At 43.1% G+C, this 25,619-nt stretch overlaps 1 protein-coding gene across 5 annotated transcripts in view; it reads left to right on the top strand.

The window, feature by feature from the left end:
- The window catches only part of LOC138622456 (glutamate receptor ionotropic, NMDA 2B-like), a 136,507-nt gene that overhangs the window by 33,158 nt on the left and 77,730 nt on the right, over positions 1 to 25,619 (top strand). For all 5 annotated transcript variants that reach the window (XM_069701277.1, XM_069701276.1, XM_069701274.1 and 2 more), the window contains one exon: positions 2,624 to 3,259. In XM_069701277.1, the coding sequence (XP_069557378.1) occupies positions 2,624 to 3,259 (636 nt within the window). The remainder of the gene's footprint in view (positions 1 to 2,623; positions 3,260 to 25,619) is intronic.

The following is a 25,619-nucleotide window of genomic DNA, read 5'->3' as shown; positions in this document are numbered from 1 at the left end:
CAGCAGACTTTCCCCATAAAAAAAAAGCTTTTGAAGAGTGTGTGTTGGGAGGAGGACCTCGGGGGCCTTGAGCTGGTATACAGGCTATCTGTGGTCCATCCGTGTGTAACTGATACGGCTGCTATGTGCGCTGGTGTGGCTAATGGAGCAAATGGTGGGTGAGACGCGAGGGCTGGCTGACGGGGAAATAGGGTCATTTAGTGTCGTAACCTCGCTGGTGTAATCTAAAGTTTAATACACGGCTTTTGTGTTTCTTTATGAGACATTCTTTGACTCACTGTGGGACTTTTTAATGGCCTCATCTTTCTGAATGATCATTGGAGTTACGCTGTGCGTTGGCTAATATTTGTACCCCAGGGGGGTGTGTGCGTGCGTGCGTGTGTGCGTGTGTGTGTGTGTGTGTGTGTGTGTGTGTGTGTGTGTGTGTGTGTGTGTGTGTGTGTGTGTGTGTTGTGTGCGTGCGTGCTGCAGGGTGTGTGAAAGGGAGAGCGGTATAGGGAGTTTGGTGTGAGTGTACACAGGAAAAAGAGTGTTTCCAGAGTTTGTGTGTGTGTGTGTGTGTGTGTGTGTGTGTGTGTGTTCACATGTAAAACGTGTCAGAGGTCTCTATGCTAATCTGTGCGTGAGAGGAATCCGTGTGTAAAATACTCCCACTCTAAGGATGCACAGCAGAGTGAGCGGTACTCACTGAGCGGACTGCACTGCTGCATTTACATGATCAATGCTTCTTACAAAATGTGTGTGCGTGTGCGTGTGTGTATGTATGTGTGTGTGTATGTGTGTGTGTATCTCGGTGTCCATCAACTATGTCTGTATGTGTGCGCATGTAGGCCTATTTTAATTGTTGCCATGGAAACAGAGTGCTGCCAGAGAAGTCCAGATTCAAGGAGGGCATCTCTCTCTCTCTCTCTCTCTCTCTCTCTCTCTCTCTCTCTCTCTCTCTCTCTCTCTCTCTCTCTCTCTCTCTCTCTCTCTCTCTCTCTCTCTCTCTCTCTCTCTCTCTCTCTCTCTCTCTCTCTCTCTCTCTCTCTCTCTCTCTCTCTCTCTTCCTCCGCTCCCCCCTCCTCCCTTTCACTGTGTCTTCGTGCCTCTTATCATCCCTCCCTCGTTCCTTCCCTCCCACCTCTCCATCCTTCCTGGAGAGTGGTGTGCAATTGACTATTAACACAGGGACCTGTAATTAGAGCTGACGAACCTCCAGCAATTAGTTTTCCCTAAAGAAGTTGTTCTGTCATCTCCGCATATGTCCCTTTATCCCTCTTTCAATCGCCTCCTTGCCTTTTCCTCCTCTCTGTCATTTCCCGTCTTATTAGCTGTCAGCTTCCAGGGGTGGATATTGTTTTGGTGTTTTTGTTTGTCTCTGTACCTTCCATCTGCCTTGTTAACGGCAGTCATGTACGAGATATACACACAATACGCCGCTCGGAACAAGTTTATGAGCAACTAACACCCCCATCATCCTGGGTATCTCTGCCCACAAAAGGAGTGAACATCTATTCCCACCGGCCGTACACCTACACCGACTATATGCAAGAGGACACATGCCCTCCCACTCAGTCAGATGTAAACATAAAGAGAACACAAAACATTATTCTCAGAGAGTTTCTTTTTTCATGTCTGCCTGTATGTTTCCAGCTGTGTTGCTGCCGTCATCTCTTTTCTCCTTTCCTCCTCTCGTGTTCTTCCGTTTTCCACTTTCCACCTGGATCTTCCTCCCCTCTGCATACCCATTAATGAAAAGCCCTATTAATAAGCACGGCGAGGAGGTAGTCAGACGGCGAGCGAGCGATACGGTCAAGTGAAACGTGGGAGGGAGGTGGAAGGATGGAGGAACGGACAGCCAACGACTATGAGCACTAAACTAGGCCAACAGGGGTTGCGGGGAGGAGGACGGGTATCGTATCAAAGCCTCGCGAGTTGCATTTGAGCGCCTCCGCCGTTAATCACCTAATCAATTTCGGCGTCAGTCAGTTTGTCTGCATCTCGGGTTGGTGTGTCACTTATCTCGCTCCAGACAGTTTGTCAGTCAGCCCAAGTTGGCGTGGAGCCGTCTCTCCCTCCATCTGCCCTCTCTGCCTTTTGCATCCGCTTCCGTTCCCTCCTTCCTGCCCTCTTTCGCTCCCTCCCTCGCCTCCTCCTGTCCGCCCCTGTCAACGAACCAGCAGCTGATCTGGAGGGAGAGTTTATATCCTCCATAATATATGCTATAATGCAGCTTCAGAGCAGTCCACATGAATTATTGAGCCGTGTGCTATTATACGTAAACCATACGCCATTGTACCATGTATCTGTGTGTGTGTGTGTGTGTTTTATGCACTATTTATATGTCAAGTATGACCTCCACTCTCATCTCTCTGTAGGTTTAAAGCCTCGTTTTCCACAAGGTTTCCCTCTCCTCCTTCTTTGTCTCCCCATTTCTGTGAACTGACTTGATATGCGCTGATTTATATGATGCATCAATGTTTCATGGTGGTATGTTAACCTCTGTTTCCCTTTCTCTACCTCCCTCTTCTTTCCTTTTTTTCTTCTTTATTTTCTCTTATTATCTTGCTTTATCAAACCTCTACCTACCTTTTTCTTTCCTATCTCCATCTCTTTCTCCTCTTCCCTCCACTTTCTCCAGGTATTACTCTCCCACTCCCACACCATGCCTGTCTGCGGATGCCGCAGCACCTTCCCACCTCGCGGCCACGCCGGGTCTTGCTTCTCCACCCCCTCGGTTCCCCAGGAGCAAGAGCGAGTCCGAACCCTACACCCGCCTCCGCCTCCATCGCTCCACCGCCGCACCGGCACCTCTCCCTGCCTGTCCCTCCTTCTCCTGCTGCTCTGCCTTCTCCACCTGCCCCTGGCCTGCCACTCACGGAGAGAGAAGGGCGGGGGAGGCGGTGGAGGCCACTACGTTCCCATCCCCCAGCCCCCTCCGCACCACATGGCGCTGCCCAACATCCTGCGTGGTCTCAGCATCGCCGTGGTCCTGGTGGGCAACTCCAGCGAAATGGCTCTGGCTGGGGCCCGAGAGAAGGAGGACTTCCTCCACATGGCGCCGAACGTTGAGGTGCTGACCATGAACGAGACCGACCCAAAAAGCATCATCAAGAGCATCTGTGACCTAATGACGGAGCACTGGCTGCAGGGCGTGGTGTTTGGAGACGACACGGACCAGGAGGCCATCGCCCAGATCCTGGACTTCATTTCAGCCCAGACCCATATCCCCATCCTCGGAGTACGCGGGGGCTCGTCCATGATCATGGCCGCCAAGGTAGGACACTTGCACGAAGCAGCTCAGGTTATGTAAAGACAGAAGTTATCACCATTTAAAGCGACTGTGCGAGGAAGTGTGTGTAGGTGGTTTAAGTGTTCGAATATTAAGAAGGGCTCGCTGTGGGAAACGGTGAATGGAAAGTGTTGGTCAGCAGTGATGAATGTAGAGTCCTGCGCTTATCTGTGATCGCTGCAAAAAACGTTTTGGTTTTATAACTATCAGAAAAAAATAACAAAATTACGTCAACTCACACTCGCACCTCTGTTTTAATTCCTAACCTTGTTATTGGACGTTGAGAACAGACAACAGCTCAAACTGCCACCGTCGTGTAAAATGTAATACTGTTTGCTTCTCACGGGCCAGTCCTCTCTCCGACCTTAAATCTCTGCTGGAATTCACTTCAGTTGGCTGCAGTTTGCAGTCAGTCATGCTTGTTACCCCTGTGAAATCTCCTCATGGGTTGATTACATCACCATACGCAGTGTGTTTTTCCAATCAGAAATTCCTAAATGCTAAGTTTAAGAGGGTCTACCAGCGTTGCAGACTTTTGTTAAATTCAGCATGCTTTACCTTCACAACGATGGCCCCCAAAAAGCAAGGTTTACGCAAGATTGTGCAAGTGTGACCCTTGAAACTGAAAAATTGTGCTCTGTCCTCTTCTTATTAAAACAGAGAAGACATTTCAACCGGTTTGCGTGTAACCGAGGGTTCCTCAACTCCTCTTGTATTGCCATCCTGCTTCAGTGTTAACTCTGTGTGCAGACAGACAGACTAAGCTGAGGTGTCTGACTTGAAAGACAGGCTGCCAACAGAACTGATGCCAGTGACAGGATCAGCTGGAGATTGCACTAGGACAGAGAGCTAGATCTCTGCCTATTTACTAGGCCTTGCCTAATGGGATAAAGCAATCTGCTGTTGCTTTATCTGTGTCCGCCTGGGATCCAGGTTTGGACTCCATCCCACAAAATCAGCTCATTCATTTGGTACTTTGTGCACAAATCCAGCTGAATTGAATAATAAGCAGTTAAGAAGAAAGTATAACATCCATGCAGGGAAACTGAAACATTGACAAAAACAACAACAGTTTTCCTCCCCCATCGAGAGCTCGCTGTTCGATTTGAGGGCCTCATAGAGTCTCAATGTCATCTCTGCCATCCCGGTCTCCAGTTTGTCTGCTGACCCTTCTGGTGTGAACAGGTCTTCGTACTGGCAGAGACATAAGTCGCAGTGACATGGCGAGGCCAGCGGCCACCACCGAAGCTCTTCTCTCTGTTCCTTCTCATTAGAGCTCTATGGAGAGAAAGAGCAGGGAACCGTCGACTCCCATTTGAAACTGCATTCTTCCAATCACAACGACGGCTGTACAGCGCACACATTAGCTCGCAGTACTACTCCATTTCCTGTTCTCTCCGCATGCGTTTTTCACACCCGACTCTTCCTCACCCTATGGACTAAATACATATTTTAAAGCACAGCAACGTCCTTCTTGTAAATGGATTACTTTACATGTTAAAATTGAAATGCAGGCATGTTTTCGGAAGAAGGAAGCAGTGTTGAGGAATGCATGGGCTTCTGTGTGTGTGTGTGTGTGTGTGTGTGTGTGTGTGTGTGTGTGTGCAGAGACAGTATCGTTCATTAAGCACACGTACTTGAAGTGCACCAAGCAGCGGGAAAGAGCAGCGTTTTGTGGCAAAGGTTTAAACGGATTTCCCCGGCCACAAGCCAGTCTCTCCCCTGAGAGCGTCCTCCTGGCTGCACTGGGGCCCAGGAGAGCGAGGACGGGGCTGCGCTAAGGCTCAGTCTCCAAACGGATTTGTGTCTGCCTAATGGACTGAGACAATGGAGTGGCGAAAATACGATAGAGAGGGATCAGAGGGTGGGGGAGAGAGAGAGAGAGAGAGAGAGAGAGAGAGAGAGAGACATGGGGGGGAGTAGAGAAATTGGGATAGTGAGGAGCGAGTGAGATTGAGTGAAAGAAATTCTACTTTCAGTGAAAGAGGAAAGGAGAGACGCGGATTGTTGGAGGGATTTTGGCCCTATCAGGTGGGGCTCACATGGGAGCTGCCTGTGGAGGTGCTGGGCCAGATGAGGGTTGAGGGCAAGGGCAGAAAACTAGACAGAGTTTGACGCCGTTCAGACAGGGAGGAAAGAGAAGAGGGAGAAAAACATTTCTCTGAAATAGAGTGGGGGATGCTGAGAGATAAAGAGAGGAGGGAGGGGAAAGTTTTTCTTCCTTACGGACAGCAGAGATGGAGAAAAGCGATGAAGAGGAAGTGGTGAAGATTGAATGGAAGCCGTAGTTTCAGAGCTTAAGAAAAATTGGACCGCGGGATGTTTTTTTTTTTTTTCTGAGTGAGCATCTCAAGGAAATGGACTGACAAAGATTGGGGAAATAGGGATTGCAATATGAGGTGTTTATCTTATGGCCTGGCGCCATCACACACACAAATGTGTGCACCCGTCAAGACTGATGGCCAAATGCTGCTATTACAGTCGACAAGACAAGCCCTCCAATTTTATTACACATCCAAGGAAAAAATGATAACGGGGAGTGACACAGGAGATGGAGAATACAGCATTGTGATTTTTAGTGCGGTCTGAGGAGGAAGAAGAATTTGGAGGACTGGTACAAGATAACTCCATAAAATGTACCCTCTGGAGTGGACTACTGTAATGCTGTGTGAAGAGTCAGGTCGAATCAGGCAATTTTTTTTGTGCTCACATCAAGTGTTTTTTGGTGTTTTCGGGAAGTGAAAAACAAAAGCTGAGCGCACTGTTACGTGCCAGCGGCGGATACATTCCCACATTTAGTCCATTATCATTACCCAAGACTATGCCACACATCTGTCTCCCGATCTGCCTTACAGCTCTGAGTCTTCTGACATCTGTAACAAGAACAAAACTGGGTTTTTTTAGAACATTTTCTCTTGGGGACGGAGCTGAACTGCAGCAATACAAAGACAAAAAAAAAAAAAAAAGTGGGACTACAGCTACCACACTCGTTGCATGTCTGCATACAGTTTGCCGGTGGGTAGTGGCTTTGCGCTACTGTGAGGGGAAAAAAAAAGTGAACTTGTATGAAAGTAGGAAAGTTAAATAGATGGAAGGAGGAAGCCAGGCAGCTCTGGTATTAACAACGAATGAAGAAGAAGGACGGAGGAGGAAGGGGAAATGGGGAGAGATGGATGGAAGCAAAGGGCACTCACATCTATATCAATGAATAAGATCAGTGAGGGAGGGTTGGGCGGTAAGTAAGAGGGGGGAGTGCGTTGAGTGCACAGCCACATGACTATGAAGAGAGAAGGAGAAAGGGGAAGGCGGAGTGACACCAACCCTGCATTCCAATTTTTCATACTTTTTCTTTTTTCTTTGAGTACTGACTGCAGCTACCCTTAAAAAGTATGTACTGTTGCATGTAGTATGCATACAATTGGGACATACTACTTCATAATAAAAATGCGTCCTGAACTTTGACCCTATTGGTCATATCCGTTTTAATCCATAGCACGACATTTTAAGTAAAAAGAAAAATGATGCGATTTGGGACGATAATGCTTCGTTTCAATGGCTCTTCTTCGTCTTCTTCATCTTCTTCTTCTTCTTTTTCTTCATCTTCTTCTTCTTCTTCTTCTTCTTCTTGTTCTTCTTCTTCGTCGTCTTCTTTTTCTTCTTCTTTTACTTCTTCCGCTTTGTCTTCGTCTTCTTCGTCTTCCTTTTTTTGGGTGGAGCATTAGCGCCACGAACTGTCTCGGTGGCTCAGTCAGTGCGACGTATCTTCGGCTGCAGAGGATTGCGGGTCAGAACAGCGAGAGTAGCATGCTGGTCTGCATACTGCAAAATACGACCGGATGTAGTAGCGTACTACGTTTAACATACTATGCACTGGGACATACTAAATCTTTTTTGGCATAAATACTATGGTCGTATAGATATTGGAAAGTACAGCAAGTGTGTGTTTGCAGCAGGTCTATCCAACAGTGTTGATGGTTCATAAAATGAGAGAAGCTGCCTCTTTGCAGCCTAAATGCAGGAGGAATGAAGAAGGAGAAAAAGATGGATGGAGCACATCTGTACTCACATCTGTTAAAGACAGGATGAGATGAAGGAGGAGGAGGAGGAGATGGTGAAGACAGAGAGACTCATCCAACAGTTTAAGTGTGTGTCCTTGGGCACTTGTGTGTGTGTGTGTGTGTGTGTGTGTTTGTGTGAGTGTGTTACTTAGCCTAGCCAACATGGCTGTGGTTGCCAGTCTTTTGTCTGTAGTGGTTTCCAGCACCACCCTGCCTGTCATCCCTCCTGCAGCGCCTACTGGGCTGCAGTAATCAGTGGGATCTAAAGCTTTGGCTAATGCTCATATTATCAAGACATGGTGAGCTATTTTCCCCAGCTTGTCTAGAAGGTATGGCTTTGTAGTGGTACAAATAACTGTAGTTGTCACTGATCACCCCAGGGCCACTACACAATAAAAAACAGCGAGCTAATCCACGGGTGGGGGCTGCTACTGTAGATTAGCAGAGATAGAATCCACTTATGTTTTGGATTTGAATATAAGATCGTCAGCAATTAATGAAAAAACAAGGAAAGCAGCCAATCCTGATGAGCTGAGGCGAAACTAGAATATAATATGAAAAACATTTGCACACACGCAAACATGTAGGCAGGACGACGCACACGCCCACACAAATGTGTTTTTATAAATGTACAGTAAGACGTGTTACAAGGGCAATTAATGCATGAATATCAAACATCTGTTGGAAGAAACTCGATCCACAGTGAACGGCAGCAGCGGTGGCAGCATCACCAGCACACACACACACACACACACACACACACACACACACACACACACACACACACACACACACACACACACACACACACACACACACACACACACACACACACACACACACACACACAGCCATGTTCCTGTTTAATGTTATTTGTGTGTGTGTGTGTGTGTGTGTGTGTGTGTGTGTGTGTGTGTGTGTGTGTGTGTGTGTGTGTGTGTGTGTGTGTGTGTGTGTGTGTGTGTGTGTGTGTGTGTGTGCTTAACCGCTCCCACACACAAACAAATCTGTTCCCTGACATCTTTTGTGTAACTGGCAGCCTTCTCCGGGAACAGAACAGCGGGATGCGATCAATTAACTTTTTTTGCCCAAATAATTCCGGCTTTTCATCATTTCAAATGTGGTCGTTTGCCTGTGGGTGTCCGAGCCCTTTGTAAGAAGAGAGCGATTTTTGTGTCGGAGCAACGCCGTCCCTCTTCGTGTGTGTGTTAATTTTTCAGAGGAAACGGGCTCGATGATAATGTAGAGCTGGCGTTGAACTGCGACCAGGCATAATTGTTGTGGAGGGTGTGTGTGTGTGTGTGTGTGTGTGTGTGTGTGTGTGTGTGTGTGTGTGTGTGTGTGTGTGTGTGTGTGTGTGTGTGTGTGTGTGTGTGTGTGTGTGTGTGTGTGTGTGAGTAAGCCATTTGAACCATTTAATCACAGCGCAGGGGTGAATTCAGTGGAGTAATTAACGTCCATACAGTCCCTCATTTTCCAAAGAAACATGTTTCCCTTCTCCTCTGTATTTATGTTCAGCCTATGGTTAGGGGCAGTAGGTTTTTTCTCTTTCTTTTTTTTTTTTTCCACACAGTAATAATCAACTTGTTTGGGCGTCATTTCCTGTTTCAAGGTGCGCTCACTGCGTCCTCTTGACGTTTTAATCCAGCCGCTTGAACATAAATGTGCCCTCATTTATATTCCCAATTAATGTCCTTATAATAGGACCTATTATTGTAGTAATCACCGAGGTCCTGTACTGTGGTGTTCGGCTTGGCAGCACCGTGTCCTTCCTAAAAACATAGACGCAATTAGGAGCATTTGTAAACGATAAGAGAATTAAAAAGCGAGTGTTCCTCTGCCTGCATGATGTCTCTCGGTGTTTCTCTTTGTGTGTGTTTTTTTATATTTCTCTTCCCGTTTTCCCCGTCTGTCTCTCTCTGATCCAGTCTCTTTAACATCTCTGCTCTAATTGTTGAGTTCATTCATGGATTTTGTTGTGTCCAGAAAAGCACAGTAAACCCTGTGTAACAGCTTTTTGATCTTTCCTTTCATCCTAAATATGTTCTCTCTTTTTTTTTTTTTTTTTTTTACCCGGTTTTATCCCCAGGTGCTTCTCTCTAACTGTTTTACTGTCTTTGGGTCTCTAGCATTCTCTCTATGGGTATTTTTGATCACAAAATTTTTTTTTGTCTGAGGATCTTCTACTATCACACAAACAATAATAGAGCTAATTGAATACATTAAAAGCGGAAAATATTCAAAAGAAATTAGGAATTGTTTGTTAAAAATGTCTGATTGTTTTATTCTCCTCTAACATAAGGCACGCCATGTCTGCGTTTTTTCTAAGTGGAGGATAATGCAGTAGCTCATGTTTGTTGTTGTGATAACACATCATGGGTAACGCTTCTGCACCTGTGATTTCTAATGATGGAAACGTCCCACTACGAGCCTCTTCTTATCTTCCCATTGTCCTGGTTTAGAAAATGTGACAGCCCACTGTGTGTGTTCCCCTTTTCAGCAGAGAGAGAGAAAGAGCGAGAAAGGGAAGAGGTAGGGAAATATATCGAGAGTCCTAAATTTATGTGTCCTATTTTCTGACCCTGTTGGTCTCAATTTACTCCGGCCGTTTAGACTGTGGCCATTTTAAAACTCGCTCCATAACTTTCTATTCAACACCTCATGCTGCCTGAATTGCCTCACTGTCACATGCATCTCTGTTTTATTTACATTGGACATAATGAACAATGAGCTATGATTTATAAAAAAAGACCCAGCATAAATGATATATTTTCCACATATTGCATGATGAACTAGAAGTGACCTGACATACATTTTTTCATCTTTTCATCACAGCTTTCCTCCATCCCTCTTCTTTCCTCCATGTTTTCATTATCCCCCCTCCTTTTTTCTTTCCTTACCTTTTTCTTCTGTATTTATGACTGTGGCCTGCTGGCAGAGGTCTGGTTCACCCTGTTATAGCTCACAGGAGGCAGACAGACAGATTTACACTGCATGTACAGGTGTTAATCCATCCTCCTTGCCCTCTGCTCTTCGTGCCTTCTCCTCCACCCACTCACTGCCTTCCCTCTCTGTGTTTCCCCCCCATGGTACCAGTAAAAGCCAGTAGAATTGAAGAGAATTTGCTGGACTAAATGACATCCCTCCATATACCCTTGTTTTCTTTCCCTCCTCTCTGGTTCAGCCATTTTCTCAGTCTCACCCCTCCACTCTCTGTCTCTCTCTCTTTCCTTTCTGCTTTGCATCCTTCTCTCAATTCTCACTCTCTGTCCCCCCGGTATGCGACCAGCCACACCTTCCCCTCTCCATCCCAGCCCTCCACTGAGGTCTCCTGACTCCCTCTTGACTTGCCCATTCAACCTGCCTCCTCCTCCTCTCCTATCCTCACTCCCTCCCTCCTCTCACTTCATTGCAACAGCTACATCTTCCCGGCTCTCTTTTCCTGACTCCTGCCCCCTCCTCCTTTACCTCTCTCTTCCCTCTAGGCACAGATAGTCTCACCTTTCCTTTTCCCACTTCTCCCTCCATCACCACCATGATCTACAAGCTACTCATCTCCCTTTTCCTCCCCTCCTCCGACCTCCATCCTCCCCTCTTATCCCCTCGTGGACCTTACGCCAGCCCTTTGCTGGGACCCTTATTAGCCTTATGTTCGCCTGCCTCCGCCCTGATTCAGAGGTGGAGAGGGAATGGACCTCTATCTATTCATAGGCTGAGATGAGTCAGAGCTTTTCTATAAAGCATACAGTATATACAGTGAGGAGAGGAGACAGAGCCACCACAAATTTATGTCTCTAGTTAATTACCGGCCCACAGATGTTACCATAAAGGGATGAAAGGCCACGCAGTTCGTCCCCGTGTGAGCGGGACACCCTCCTCTTTAATCTTTAACATGAGCATTTCCCTTCCAACTATTTAGGAAACCTCTGCCCCTCTTTTTCCTGGTGACGGGTGGTGAGATAGTCCTGCTAACAAACTGTGGCAGATTTAGCCCGTCCATCACCCACACTGTTCCTGTGAGAACCCAGTTGAGATTTCACTTTGGTCTTCACTGTAAATGACTCTATTCAGAGTGTCAATCAAAAATGATATAAGTAGTATTTTAAGATCCGTAAATTACTGCTGCTTTTATTTTGCGTTGTTAGTATAAAGAAATGAGACTCTGGATTTATAGGTTGGACTGCTCTGGCAACATTTTATGGCACAAAACAAAAAGAGGTTGCTGTTCTTCCAAATTAAGCGCCTCTTTCTTGTTTTTGTTTCTGGTGAAAGACCAATAATAGAAATGTTTTCTCCATGTCCGTATTTCTGTAAGAAAGATTGAGATGGAGGCCATTTGTCTTGATGATGCCTCTTATTTTTTTTTTATCACAGTAATATAGTAAGGACATATTTATTTACAAAGCACTTTGAGACCGTTCTCCAAAAGACAACCACAGAGATCTTTTGTGGGAGCAGTTTATTACGACCCACACCTACATTTTAAAGTTAAGAGACCTCTCGTATAAATCTCGTAATCCTGGAGAAGTGATGGAGTAGATGTGAGTTTTTTCTTGTGAGGAGGAGGCGGGTTGGGTGTATGGTTCAAAACAACAGTGGACTCGGGTGCAGGAGATTGGTGTTTGCTTCCTTTCTCCAACCAAAAATTAACATTTTTTAAAACCATGTTTACTGTTCTCATGACAACAAAAGTTGCATAGAAAGCAGGAACTTAAACGTGTTACTGTCCCAAACCGAGTGTTCTTTTGGTCTAAGCCTGGGGCGCTAATTTAGGAGGAACTGTGGAGCATATTTGGATATAACAAAAAGCACCCTCAATGAATGACACATACTAGAACAAATTTTGATTAACAGGCTTCAACCTTACCTCACTCTGTAACACAGTTATCAATGTTGATTTATTTTGGACCGTGTCTTACTTGAAAACAAAAGAATTAGTAATTTTATGTAGAGATAAATATTTATGAGCATATTTATTAAAATGTGTTGTTATCAAACTGTGTCAGAGTCCTGGATTCATGGTGAAGCCTTTTTTGGGGGCTTTGTAACAAAGTACAAAAACAAAATGAAACTACTGATGAATATGGCACTGAAGGGGAAAATGCACACTCACTCAGACTTGAGGTCTGTTTATTCAATGTCATTTGGTTTCAGAACTCGCAAATTGTGAGGTACAGTTTAAGATATGAGGCTCAGTCTGTGTGAGTCACAGCGCTTGTCTGGTCATGTCAGCGCACAAATCCTCCACAACTTCAGCAAGTCTGTCTTCAAGGTGAGTCGGAAATGAGCAAAAGGGAAAAATAACATATTTTTGTAGGAGAAAGGAAATAAAGTGGAAGAAATTGGGCCAAAAGACACATCTACATTAGTTACAAACCTCCAGTGCTGAAGTCATTGGCACAAATATTAATCAAAGACCATCAATCATATCACAGCAAATTTATTCACATGAAATCAGTTTTATTAACTGTGTTGGTCATACTGCATTGATCATGAATTAGACAAAACTCTCATTTAACATCAGAAACTAATTTTTGTTTGTAATTACAATCTGCTTGGATTCATTCATTTGCACAGTAGAATAAAAATGATAACAGAATACGAACATATCTTCACAATCTGCTTTGTGATGATATGAAAGAGTGATCGCCCATTTGCCCGTGCAAATCCTTTTATTTCAAGCATATTGCCATTCTTCTTCTATGTTTCTGATGCTCCATTTAGTAATTTCTTTTTTCTATCCTCTTTTACTGCAGTTCCGTCAGATTATCTCTGTCTTTTCTAATTTCATCCTTTTCTGTTCGCCGTCTCTCTGCTTGTCCTTGCTTTGTCCCCGCTCTGCCTCACCCGTGGCCTCCCGTGTTGAGTAAGTGCTACCAGCCCAGACACAGAGCAGGGGGAAAGAGAAAGTGAAACACGGACAGAGCGACAGTGGGTCGACACGTAAGAAAGAGAGAGCGAAGAGAGAAAGAGACAGGAGGCAGGCATGTGGAAGAAGAGAGGCGTAAGACCACAATGTGCTCACTCAATTACTCACCAGTGCTGAGCCAAGCTGGCCCTCATCAGAGCCACATGCTGCGACGCACATGCACACGCACACGCACAGCAGCCTATACATCAGAGCAATATGTTCAGATGTGTTCCTGCTGACCCACAGTATAAAGATTATTCAACTTAGACACCCTCTGTGCTGAGTGCGGACACACACGCGGGCCTGCGTGCTTACCTATTGCAAAGCTTTTATTCATCTTTTATATGTTGCTGTATTTTATTGTGTCACTTTTGATAGTTAATACACTCAACAAAAATTTTAACGCAACGATTTTGTTTTTTCGCTCCCATTCTTCATGAGTTTAAGTAAAAGGTCTGAGACTTTTTTTTTTATACAGACAAAAGGTTTATTTTTCTTAAATTTTGTTTACAAATTTGTTAAAATCCGTGTGAGTGAGCACTTCACCTTTGCCAAAATAGTCCATCCTCTTGACAGGTGTACGTGTATACAGCATAATTATTACGCAGGTCCATTGTTCTGGTCACAATAAAACTAGTCCACTCTAAAATGTGTTGTTTTACCTTAATTTTTTTTTTTATAACAGTATTAGGCACAATGTCACATACGGCTAGAGACACGCATTTTCTCATGCGGGGCAGAAAACCCATCAGTATCTGGTGTGACCACTGTTTGCCTCATGCAGTGCGACACGGCTCATTTGCATCAAGTTGATCAGGTTGTTGATTGTGGCCTGTTGAATGCTGGTCCACTTCTCTTCATTGGCTGTGTGAAGTTACTGGATATTGGCTGGAATTGGAAAACCCTATCGAATGCAACAATACAGAGCATCTCAAACATGCAGGCCATGCAACTGGGGCGTTTTCAGCTTCCAGGAATTGTGTTCAGATCCGTGCAACATGAGGGCCGCGCATTATCATGCTGCAACATGAGGCGATGGCGATGGATGACTGGCACAAAATCGGGCCTCAGGATTGTGTAATGATATCTCTGTGCATTCAAATTGCCATCAATAAAACCAGTGTTCCTTGTCCATAGCTTATGCCATAGTGGCCTTTCATTGTGTTCATTGTGACCAGTCCAAAGCACACCTGTGAAGTGCTCATGCTGTTTATTCAGTATCTTGATGTGCCACACCTGTCAGGTGGATGGATTATTTTGCCAAAGGGGAAGTGCTCCCTAACATGAAGTTTAACACATTTACGAGCAAAATTTGGGAAAAATTAACCTTCTATGTGAATGAAAAAAGTCTTAGATCTTCTATCTCAACTCATGAAAAAAAGGGAGTGAAAACAAAAGTGTTGTGTTTATATTTTTGTTGAGTGCACTTTTGTGTAGCTTCATCTGTTTTATGATCTGTTTTCCATAATGTATTTAATAGATCTTTTAAAGATTTTTGGTCTTCTTAAAGCACTTTGGAATAATATTTATTATTATAATTATTGTTATGCTTACATAACCGCTACTTCCCCTTCATGCATGTTCACAACCGTCCAAACACACAAATAGAACAATATATCTACAACGTGAGGGTGTCGACAAACAATTTCACACGAACACACACAGTTGTACGTCTCCCAGCTGCCGGTCCAATCTATTTAGGTGTAAGAGGCTGTTCCCGTCTGAGCTGCCCTCTTGTTAGCACACAAGTTTCTCACCCTGAGATTGATGCCGGGTGGGAACACAGACCTGCTCTCCACCATCAACACTCCTCACACCCTGTTTGTGCACTACCACACACAGTCAGGAGAAAATAAAGCTACGCAGTCAATGTCGTCATCACAATAAATATATAGGAGTTCGTGCTCAGATGTGAATTTGCAGGTTTTCCACTATAGACCTACATTTCATAATGGAGCCACAGGAGTAAACTCGCTTTCCAAGAAGTCCGTTTTTCTTCTCTGTGGCATTTGTTTTAAAACTGCACAAGAGGACATTATTTGGAAATTGCATGGTTTGTCTATACTTTGTATAATTACACATAAAAGTACACTGACACCCATGAATATCATATTTACTCACTTAAAAAAAAAAATCCAACGCCTCATATTTATAGATCCATAGACACAAAAGCATTCCTGGGGTGGAATAATAAAAAAGAAAAAAAAGAAACACAGAAAAGATCTTTTAGCTCAACCCCATTCTGTCTTGTTGCATCTCTCCCTCTCTATTTTTTTTTTAATCTCAATTGCTCTCGCACTCTCCTCTTTCTCACGTCATGTGAGTTGAGGCAAGCTGTGATGAATGTAAATGTTTTCCCCTCCCCTCCCTTGTTCTTCTAAATTACAGCAAACACCTCCTCCTCTTTAGTCTTCACTCCCTCTGTCTGTCTGCATTTACCCACAGCCCTGCAGTTCGTCCTCGCATGTCGACCAGTGGGCAATCTGCCCAGCCTTCAGCGTCCATACAAACACATTAGAGATACAGTACGCAGACATACAGTATGAGTCAGACGTGACAAATAGACAGCACTGTGAGACGACAAATACACCTCCAGCATGTATGATGCTTACTGTGTGTATGCTATCAGTATAGTGTGAAGGCCTAAACTGTCAGCAAATGCTGGATACTCTTGGCTCATTAGCCTCATGCTTGCATTGATCATCATCATTGATCAACAGGCACGTGTCTGCATTTGAATACACTGTATACAAAGTGATTTACTGGTCTACAGCACTTCTGTGGACACACTTTTCTGAAATGTTAAAAAAAAAAAGAAAAAGTACTTTAGTGAAGAATAAGTAACCTCTTAAAACTTTGGCTGTTGGCAGAAGTCACACTGAAGGTAGGACAATCAAACATGACAAAGTCCCCCGGATTAGTTTGATTTATTTGTGGAAGTAGCGTTGCCGCCAATCTCCTGTGTTTCCTTCTGCTAACAGCACGCTCTAGTGCTATACTGAGTCACCCTGAACTATTCGAACTGCCAAACCTGCTCACAGAATGGAGCTTTTGACACACAATGACATGTAAGAGCTGGCATTAATTATTCCGATGCAGTAATGCCAACTCAGACAAATGAAGCACATTATGTTCTCTGCAGAGGGCAACGCACAACTCAACTTTCTGGAGTTTGTCTGGCTATCTTATTCTTACAGCTCCCATATCCTGAATGTGCTGCGCCCACAATGCTCATATTCATCACTGTAGAGTCACAGAATAAACCGTGAAACAAGGGGAATTGCAAACAATATCTTATTTAAAGAATTTATGTTTTAGAGCAGAGGTGCCAAAATTCTTTCCCATAAAGGGCCAAAACTTAATCTAGGTGGAGGGCCACGGGCCAAAAATAAATGTTAGGTTATATGAAATGACATTATATTAAAATCGAAATACATTTCACAAAATTAACATTCTAAATCTAAAATAAAATGTCAGAATATTTAAAAGACTACTCTGTGAATTTTATTATTTTGCAGAAATTATTGTCAAAAACAGTTGTCTTGCCAGTTTTTTCTTAATGTTCTCTTGTCAGTGTGCCACTGCCTCGATCTCTCATCTTGACTGGCGGCCCAGACTCGGTGACGTCGGACACAATAACAGCGCATGAGTTTCAGCAGGAGAGAAAATACCATCATTCTTCGTAGATAAGACGTACAAAACAATTTAATGGTGATGCTTAACAGCACGATGCTGTACATTGACGTAAAACTTATATAATGTACTTTTTTAGCTGCAGAAAATGTACGGTTTGTAGTCATTTCTGTAAGGATTTTACCGCACCTAAGAATAAGGAAAATAAGCACGAGCTTGTCAAATGCCGTGGTGGACAAAAACAAAGAAGGTGCGGCCACCAAATTGTGCTGCTATTTTTTTTTTTTTTAAACATGGCTCGTTCTCTTACTTTATCTCTGCCCAGTCACAAAACAAGACCAGAGAATCGACAGTCATGTTAGAGACTGATGTTTACGATAACATGCTAACATCTACTAATTTGTGCTAATCACAATGTAGAGCTGAGGCTGATAGGAATGTCATTAGCTTTGCCCATATTTGGTTACAGACCAAAGATCTGGTTTAATAAAAACTTTGACCCGATGATGGGACTATATATGAAGTGTCAGAGGATCATTGAAGTAATTACAATTCCTCTTGAGGGGAAGATAAATGTGCAAACTACATTTCTTGGCAAACAACCCACCAGTTGTCAACACATTTAATGTATAACCTTGTGCCAATCTAATGTGCGCACCAGAGGAGAAGTCAGAGGAGTTGACACAACTATGAATGTCAACACGAATTCGTAGCCAATCTGTTTGGCAGATGTTGATATATTTAACAAGTGTACTCTTTGGCTCTCCAGTGGCACCTCTAGACATCATGAATGTTTCTATCAAATTTCTTAACAAATCAATAAAAATAGTAGTTGAGATATTGGAAGTGGGTCAACCAACAGACCGACCTCAGCGTTCCTGAAACAATGCTGCTACCAGGCAAAAGAAAAGTTCATAAAAAGATAAAAGTGGTGTAATTTCAATTTCGGACAGTATTAGTTATCGGAATCTCTATAAATACTACAATATCCCCACTGAACAGCTCCAAATACTGTATTTGTTAGTTTATAAAGTTAATCACCATTATTGTTATTATTGTGCTACTTGACATTTTTTTTTAATTATTATTATTGCATCATTCCATTATCTTTTAACACCATTATCACGTTCAGCATCATCAGTCACCATCATCGTTATCATTACCAGTCATTTGCCTTTGCTCTTGTATTTGTTCTCTGTCACATCAGTCTTGTGTCAGGCACTTCTTTGGTAAACTGGAGCTTTGGCTCCTCTGTTCTCTGTCAAAGACTGATTTGCATTAGCAAAGTCAAACAGGCTTAATAGACTTTTATTGGCATGAGGCGGCCGGGCGCTGAGAGGGGGGTTTAAACAATGCAATATGCTAATGAAGAGAACTCTGTGTACAAGGACATCAACACAAAACAATCCCATACACATGCAATCTCCAAATCCACAAGCATACATGAATAAATCCATGTGCCTTTTTTAAAATGCAACTTTTGAAACTATACGACAGAAGATTGAAGAATTAGAGCTGTGGTGTTGAACTCAGGCCATTAAACATTTCTAAAATGTTTGTAACATTTGTGACGTGCAAATTCTTCCACAAAGTCACAGCTGATTTTGTCCAAGCAAAGTCTTTGTATTGTTCTCCAACTTATACAAAGGTTATTTCGTTAGGTAGAAATGTACAAGTAATAGTGTCAAGCCTGTGTTGTGTTATCACCTTGTTCTGGATAAGGGCCAATTGATAGTAGCATCTCCCTACAGCATGTGGGCATCATAGTCCATCAAGTAGATCCTGAAACACGCTGTAGCCCAACTTTTATCTCAGTATGTGATGCCAGCAGCAAAGATTAGTGTCCACAAAACACAACCAAATTTGTGTTTTCTTGTACGATCACATCTTGTACAGCATGATTTATGTGGCTACACAAAATACTTACAATGTATACCATGCAGGGTGGCCCCTATTATAAGAAACCTTTAGCAAGACCCGCACAGATACACAGAAAATAAAAGAGGAGGTCACATTGTGCCCTCAGAATAGTTTCACGTGTCCTTGGATTGCTGCTGTCCAACTCCCGAATTGTGTGCAGTACATTTAGATAAGAAGAAAAGTCTCTTGTTCTTGGAAGGGATGAAAGAGGTGGAATCTGTTTCTCTGTGCACTCTAAAGTTCAGTGAAGTTTCAGTTTGGTGATAGAAGAGACCATGGAAAGATTTCATGCTCTGCATGAAACCGCTCAGCGTCGGGGCCATTATCGTCTTGAAATATGGCAGCATGGTGAAATATGATTTCACCTTGAAGTACAGAGCAGCAGCCATGTGGCCGTATGCCCATAGGCTGTTACGTGACTGTAATGATGGGTTAATAGCTATAGGTCTGTAACTTTAGCTGGTCGGGGATGTGTGACCGCTGTGGTGCATCGATCAGAATGCAGCGATGTTATTCCACTCTTCTTCATTGAATATTATGAGGTTGTGTGTGTGTGTGTGTTTAAATTTGAATTTATATAAGTGCGTGTGTTTAAATGTGTGTGTGTGTTGATAAAATGTGCAGTTCTACAAGAAAGCAGAAACAAAGGAAACATTAGCACACACCGGTAATATTTCTGGTAACAGAAATAGTGCGCAGGGCTATCCCTAACGACGACTGAAAGCATGCTACTTCACTCGACAGCTTAACTTCAATTATACAACAAGTAGTTCCGACCCAGCGATCTGATTGGTCAACGGTACATTTGGAACGTGCTCATCACTGGAAATATCACTCCGCCTTCTCAATGGGAATATATAATTGGAATTGAATTTCATATGATATGCAGTGTAATGTAGTTTTTACTTGTTATAGGTCGATTAAACGTGACCCATTTGGGCGAAATTGGGTCTCTTTTGGTTCCGTACCGCTACAGATAGTCACGCACTTTAAATCCTAGCTGCGGCTAGTTTGACCAGTTATGTTTTCAACACATGACGCGGTGCTAAAATCTTAGAAAATACATGAGTCTATTGATATCTTTTTTTATTCAGTTTGAGAAACCATCTCTGGTAATCTCGTCTCTGTTGCTAGGGTCGTTGCTAAGGGTCGGACTACTTCCTGGAGTGGTAAACATTGATATACTGTATTACATCCGCTTCTATTGATGCGACTGATTGTTGTCCAGTTGTTAGTCTTACCCCATGTACTGCCATGGAAATGGAGATCACACTCACAAAATGTTTTGTATTTTGAGAGCGAATTGCCGCACAATATGAATACATTTAGATTACATATTTTATTTAGATGGCAGCTCGTTGTATAATCGCGATATTACACAAGAGGGTGTGCTTTAATGTCATTATTGGCACTTCAGTGTTGCGGTCAGGACCGAGGCGCGTGCACACAACCTCTACTGTAATATTGCTTAAACGTAAACTGCAAACCATCCATTCACAATCATTATAGAAAGACATAATCATTTGCTGCGGATAACTGTCATTGCACACCACTTTAGCAATAACGGTGGCTTTCCCAGCCTCTGATTAACGAATGCTTAATAGTTGTTGGCATGCAATTAGCATTAGCATCCAGCTGGTGGACTTTATCCTTATACAGCTCAATTCTTAACTAAACGTACTTAACTCATAAACAAGCACTTAAAGCACAGAACTATGTCTCATACGGACGTACTTCGTGTTCTCTGAATGCACAAAAAGATAATTGACGCAGTGAAACTCTGTCCTGCCTGTAAACTCTCCCACCTACCACTGCAGCAACAACTCAATGACAACAAGCACATGGAGGACAGGTGGATGTATAACTGACTTCAACTAAATTTACATATAAAGGATATGTACGAGGATACGAGAATGACTCGTGGTTCTTGCCATGTTCTCTTATTCCGGCTGAGCGTTTATTCTTCATGTAAATTTTGGAAAATGCAAAATGTCAGCAAACTGTTGGCCAGTGGAGCCAACAGTCCCAGGATTGGTGCTACAATGGCCTTTTTCCTCTATGTAGCTGCCTCTTTGTGCTTTAGTCTCTTGAAACCTCTTTCTCACCAATGTTTTTGTTGTGTTCACCTCTTCCATATCATGTTTACATGCTGGTGATCATTGCTGCAGCTGAAAATCACACTATTTATATGGGAAGTGTTTTGATCATTTAGACTCCAAAAAGCAAGAGCGTTAAACAGCGAAGAGAAAGCTGTGGCAGCATTTAATCCAAGGTCAGTAGAGGAACACGCAGGACTTCAGGGGTGGCCGACTTAACCACTCGGCTATCTCTGGGCGCGAGCAACACTTTTCTCTCTGTTCCACCCTGCAGGAGTTTCTGTTATCATGACGACTATTCACCCGTATCCGTTTTAGCGCTACCCTATTTTCAAAAATAATTTCTCCTGCACATCTTCTTGCTGACTTATGTGATAGCGTCAACAGAAGGGTTTGTGCAGACGATGGATTGAGCCATGAAACGTGCCGTTCACGCAGAAACACGGAGACGCCACAAACCCTCACCTCACACACCAGCTGTATATACACCTTGCCTTTGTATGCACAGAACATTTTGCACAGTGGCAAGATAGAGCATGTGAACAGTTTTCTGCATTAGCTGGTTATAAATTGTGATTGGATTTTTATCATCTGAGTCACAAGTGTTTTGTGCTTGACATTTATCATTTGTTCATTTGCTGATCATCTATTCATAATCTTTGGACGCTTATGTATTTACATTTTAAGCTAAACTATTGTTTCCTGTAGTGTGACTGACATCACGTGTGTGTATGTGCTAAAAAACATAAGCCTCATAAGAGGTCAAAGGTCAGACATATAAAGAGGGCCTAATAAATAATAATAAAAAAAAGACATAGCAGTACACCTGAATGTTCTCTGTTTAATTTACGTTCAGTATCTGATTAAATACTTTGAAGAGTTTCTGTAGATTTATTCTTCCTGTTTGTCTCCACTCTTTGCAGTAAATGTATTTAGTCATCGACCGACAGGTGTTTTGTTCTGAGAGATGTCGGCAGTTTTTCCATGAAAAATTGTATAGTCACTAGTGGTGGAATCATAACCAGAGACGTGAACCAACTCCAGTGATTCCTTTAAACTTTTAGCTGTTACTCTTTTGTCACCTTTTTTTTTTTTTTTTTATCTTTCTGGCGATTCTGTGTTGTGCTTTTTCGACTCAATTAAACTGGACTCAGCCACAGAACTAAATCATCTCCACCATAGACAGTGTAACTGTGGTCTCAAAAGTGTTTACACTTTTGAGACGAATTTATAACCTTTTCTAACTTTATACAACTTTATCTCTATTTTGCGAAGCATGTGAGGAATGTTTTTGAAGAGATTCTGCTCAAAATGTTTTTTTTGTGCTACTTTGACTCTATTTATCTTCTGCGTATCATTGGATGGACAAAACTGTATGAGCAATCATATCTAAAATATTAATTATCTGCATAAAATAGGCTGTGACTTAAGACCATAACTGGACATGGTGGGAAGGTGAGATATACACCTATTACAATAAGTTTCTAACTAATTGTATTAAGAAACAAAACCTGCTTATCCAAGTCAGATTTACCTTTTAAATCTTTCTGGGAAGTTTTGTTAACAAAGTTGGCTGCTATATATACCATTGAAAGGAAAGTGTGGCATCATGTTCACTAAAGCTAACTGATGCCATAAAAAAAACACTATTAGGCAGGTCGTTCATGTGCATACACTGAAATGTGTCTCTCAGTTAGCTTTTGTTGATGCCATGAGCCCAACAGTTCAAACACTTTTTCCTGCCTACACTCCTCGAATGATGTATCCAGTATGTACAACAACAATGCAATGATTTGTGTTTTTGTATTTATTCATAATCAGAACTTTGATAAAGATCTATCCATATTTTAAGATAAATGTAATAGATGTAGATAATTCCTAAGGGTTTATTTATGTTTTCCTGATACTGTACTTAGCATTGCACCTGGCCCATATGGCTGTGAACAGATTTGTTGCTCTGCAGCTCTGTGTGGAAATAACAGTCAGTTCCCATATGGGGAGCAACAACATCTCCCGTGCCCCCGAGCCATGCCGAGGGTTGGGAATGTCCTGCTTCCTATACTGACATCAACATCATGATTCTCAATATTAAACGCCTGATTACATTTAACCCACTGCAGGTGCTCTTATACTGTACTATCAGTCTGCAACTGTGTGTTCGGGCCGTACAGACCGAGCACATTTTCACAAGCAGTTCAGGCCTTAGCCACCGAGTCTTGAGCCACTTCCCCATGACAAGGTTGGAGGCATAATGTAAATGTAATAGCGTTGGAAGATTTACATTGCCTGGATGTCATCTCAGAATGCTCTAGTAACTGATAGTAACCTCTGAGGTGTTTTATTTTTATACCCTTACTTCAAGCATGGCTGTTCAGTTTCATTTTGCAATGGAATCGCTTCAAACATTTGATCTCCTTCTCCGATGAGGAGCAAAACAAATGGCACTTTATTTTGAGATGAAATTTTCGGTGACATGCAGTAGATTATGAACAGGCTCTGTTTGGCTATTCGGCCCTGCAGTGGAAACTAGGTTACAGTCTCCGATGCCCCGGGGCAAAGCAGAGAGCGAGCAACATGCCTGCTGCCTACAGTAATATCAACATGCTGTCTTGTATCAGGGCTTAGAGAGTGTAATCGTGCACGTTGCACATTTTAGCCATTCACGTTACACCATTACCCCACATAGGTTCTTCAAGTTTGACTTTTATGAGTCAAATAAAGTGCTATGGCCTGTTTTGTTTTAGATATCAGTGTTTCCTGTGCTCAAAATCCAAGTAACAATATGCTTACAGACTTAGTTGTTATAAATCAACATTACATCTTTTACAAATAGACAACAAAAAGCGTTTTGTTCACTGCGTCCTCCTCTCCTCCCTTCATCCTGTCAGTCGTATCAGGATAGTGTTGAGCATCACTGAGGGATGATGCAAAGGGTCAGCAGCATGCCTTCTATGTAACAAACTATCGATATGTCCTCTGAATACTGAAGAAAAACATTTTCTGTCTGACTCTCTTATTTATTCACTCTGCTTCCATAAGCATAAATATTGCAGGAAGGAACAGGTTACTTCTGCAGTCATGGCGCCGCTCCTTTGACCTTCACACTCCTTACTGTTGTCGGTCTGCTTCGTACGCTGGTGACTTACCAATGCAACCTTCTCCTCTTATGTTTCTTTTGATAAGAGAACCAGCTGAATGCTCAAAAGTTAAAACGTGTTTGAGGTCGGCAGCGTGTGCAAAACGTGTATCAATCGTGTCTTCATCATGTTGTTCCATGTATCTGGAGGCAGCTCTCGGCCCCGGAGCATGACGTGCAGCTCAAACTGTGAAAGGATTTGATGCTCTTATTATGTTGGAGCCACAGCAGGATTGATTGCAGGTGTGAGATAGAGTAGTACATGTCTGTGTTAGTTTGAGCTCCTGTGTGGGCAGTGGGGAAGTGGCAGCAGGATGTGTGTTGAGTTTGGTTTTGAATAGGGGGAATGGAAAGCTGGGTGGGTGGGTGCATATATGTGTGTGTGTGTGTGTGTGTGTGTGTGTGTGTGTGTGTGTGTGTGTGTGTGTGTGTGTGTGTGTGTGTGTGTGTGTGTGTGTGTGTGTGTGTAACTCCAGTGTTTGTTAGTGTGTCAGTGTATTACAAATGCATGTAGGAGACAGTTGTTGTTTTTGTGTGTATTATTGTGCCTTCAAGTGGTGAGTGGCATTCTCTTTTTGTTCACGACTAATGGCATCCTTAGCAGCGCTGTTACGATGGAAACCACGTTGCCACGGAAACGCAGCCTGTCTCTGTGAATTAGAAGTATTTCACTCCCTCTCTTAGCCTCTCTCAACCTTCTCTCGCGTTGTACCCCGCTCTCTCTTTCTGTGTGCATCCCTCACCCTCTCTGTCCTCTTTCCTCCTTCCTCCCTCGTTCTGTCTCTTCATCTCTGCTTGTCCTCTCCACCTGTCTCCCCCCCTAAACCTGACAGGGGCAGCAGCTGATGCCTGAAGAGAGGTGTGCATGTACATGAAAGAGCGAGGGGACAGACTGACAAGGGAAAAAGAGGACGAGAGAGAGAGACAGACAGACAGAGAAAGAGAGAGAGAGAGAGAGAGAGAGAGAGAGAGAGAGAGAGAGAGAGAGAGAGAGAGAGAGAGAGAGAGGGAGTGGATTTTTTTTGTGAGGTAAAATGAAGGATAGGTGGGCGGAGGGACAGATGCAGTAATATGATGGAAAGATTTTGGAAATAGAGGACTCAAAGTGGGGCAAACATTCATTTAAAAGTGCATGCAATGGTAAGGCTAAGAAATAGTCTAAATGACCAAAAGTATGTAGACACCTGAAAATGAGCACGTGAAACCCACTGGCTTTAATGTGTAAGGGATAATAGTAGTGCTGTAGGAGATTGGTACCTCCAATGGCATCCATTATAGTCATGGAAAGTACAAACTTGGACGTTGCTTCATCTTTTTGTTATGGCTACTTGCCAACAACATTTCAATGTGTTCAAATGTTTATATACCTCATTTTAATCACATGTTCCAGTTTTACATTTGATAAAATATAGTTCCTGAGAATTCCTCCTGTTCACATTAGAAACATCGGGGAGGTGTCCGGTCACGCTGTGTGGTTACTAAAAGTTTATCCACACCTCCCAGCCAGTCAGACTTGAGAATTTTTAGCGCGCCATGGTATAATCCATTTTTCTGTGAAGGCTTTCCAAATCTTAGAACCTGGCTGCAGGAT

This window comes from Brachyistius frenatus, unplaced genomic scaffold (genome assembly GCF_029030835.1).
Source record: "Brachyistius frenatus isolate BFR_SWC_R1_liver_20210118 unplaced genomic scaffold, ASM2903083v1 Contig_36, whole genome shotgun sequence".
NCBI classification, from domain to species: Eukaryota; Metazoa; Chordata; class Actinopteri; family Embiotocidae; genus Brachyistius; species Brachyistius frenatus.
Note: the sequence above shows the minus strand (reverse complement) of the source record. Positions and strands in the feature narration are given on the sequence as shown.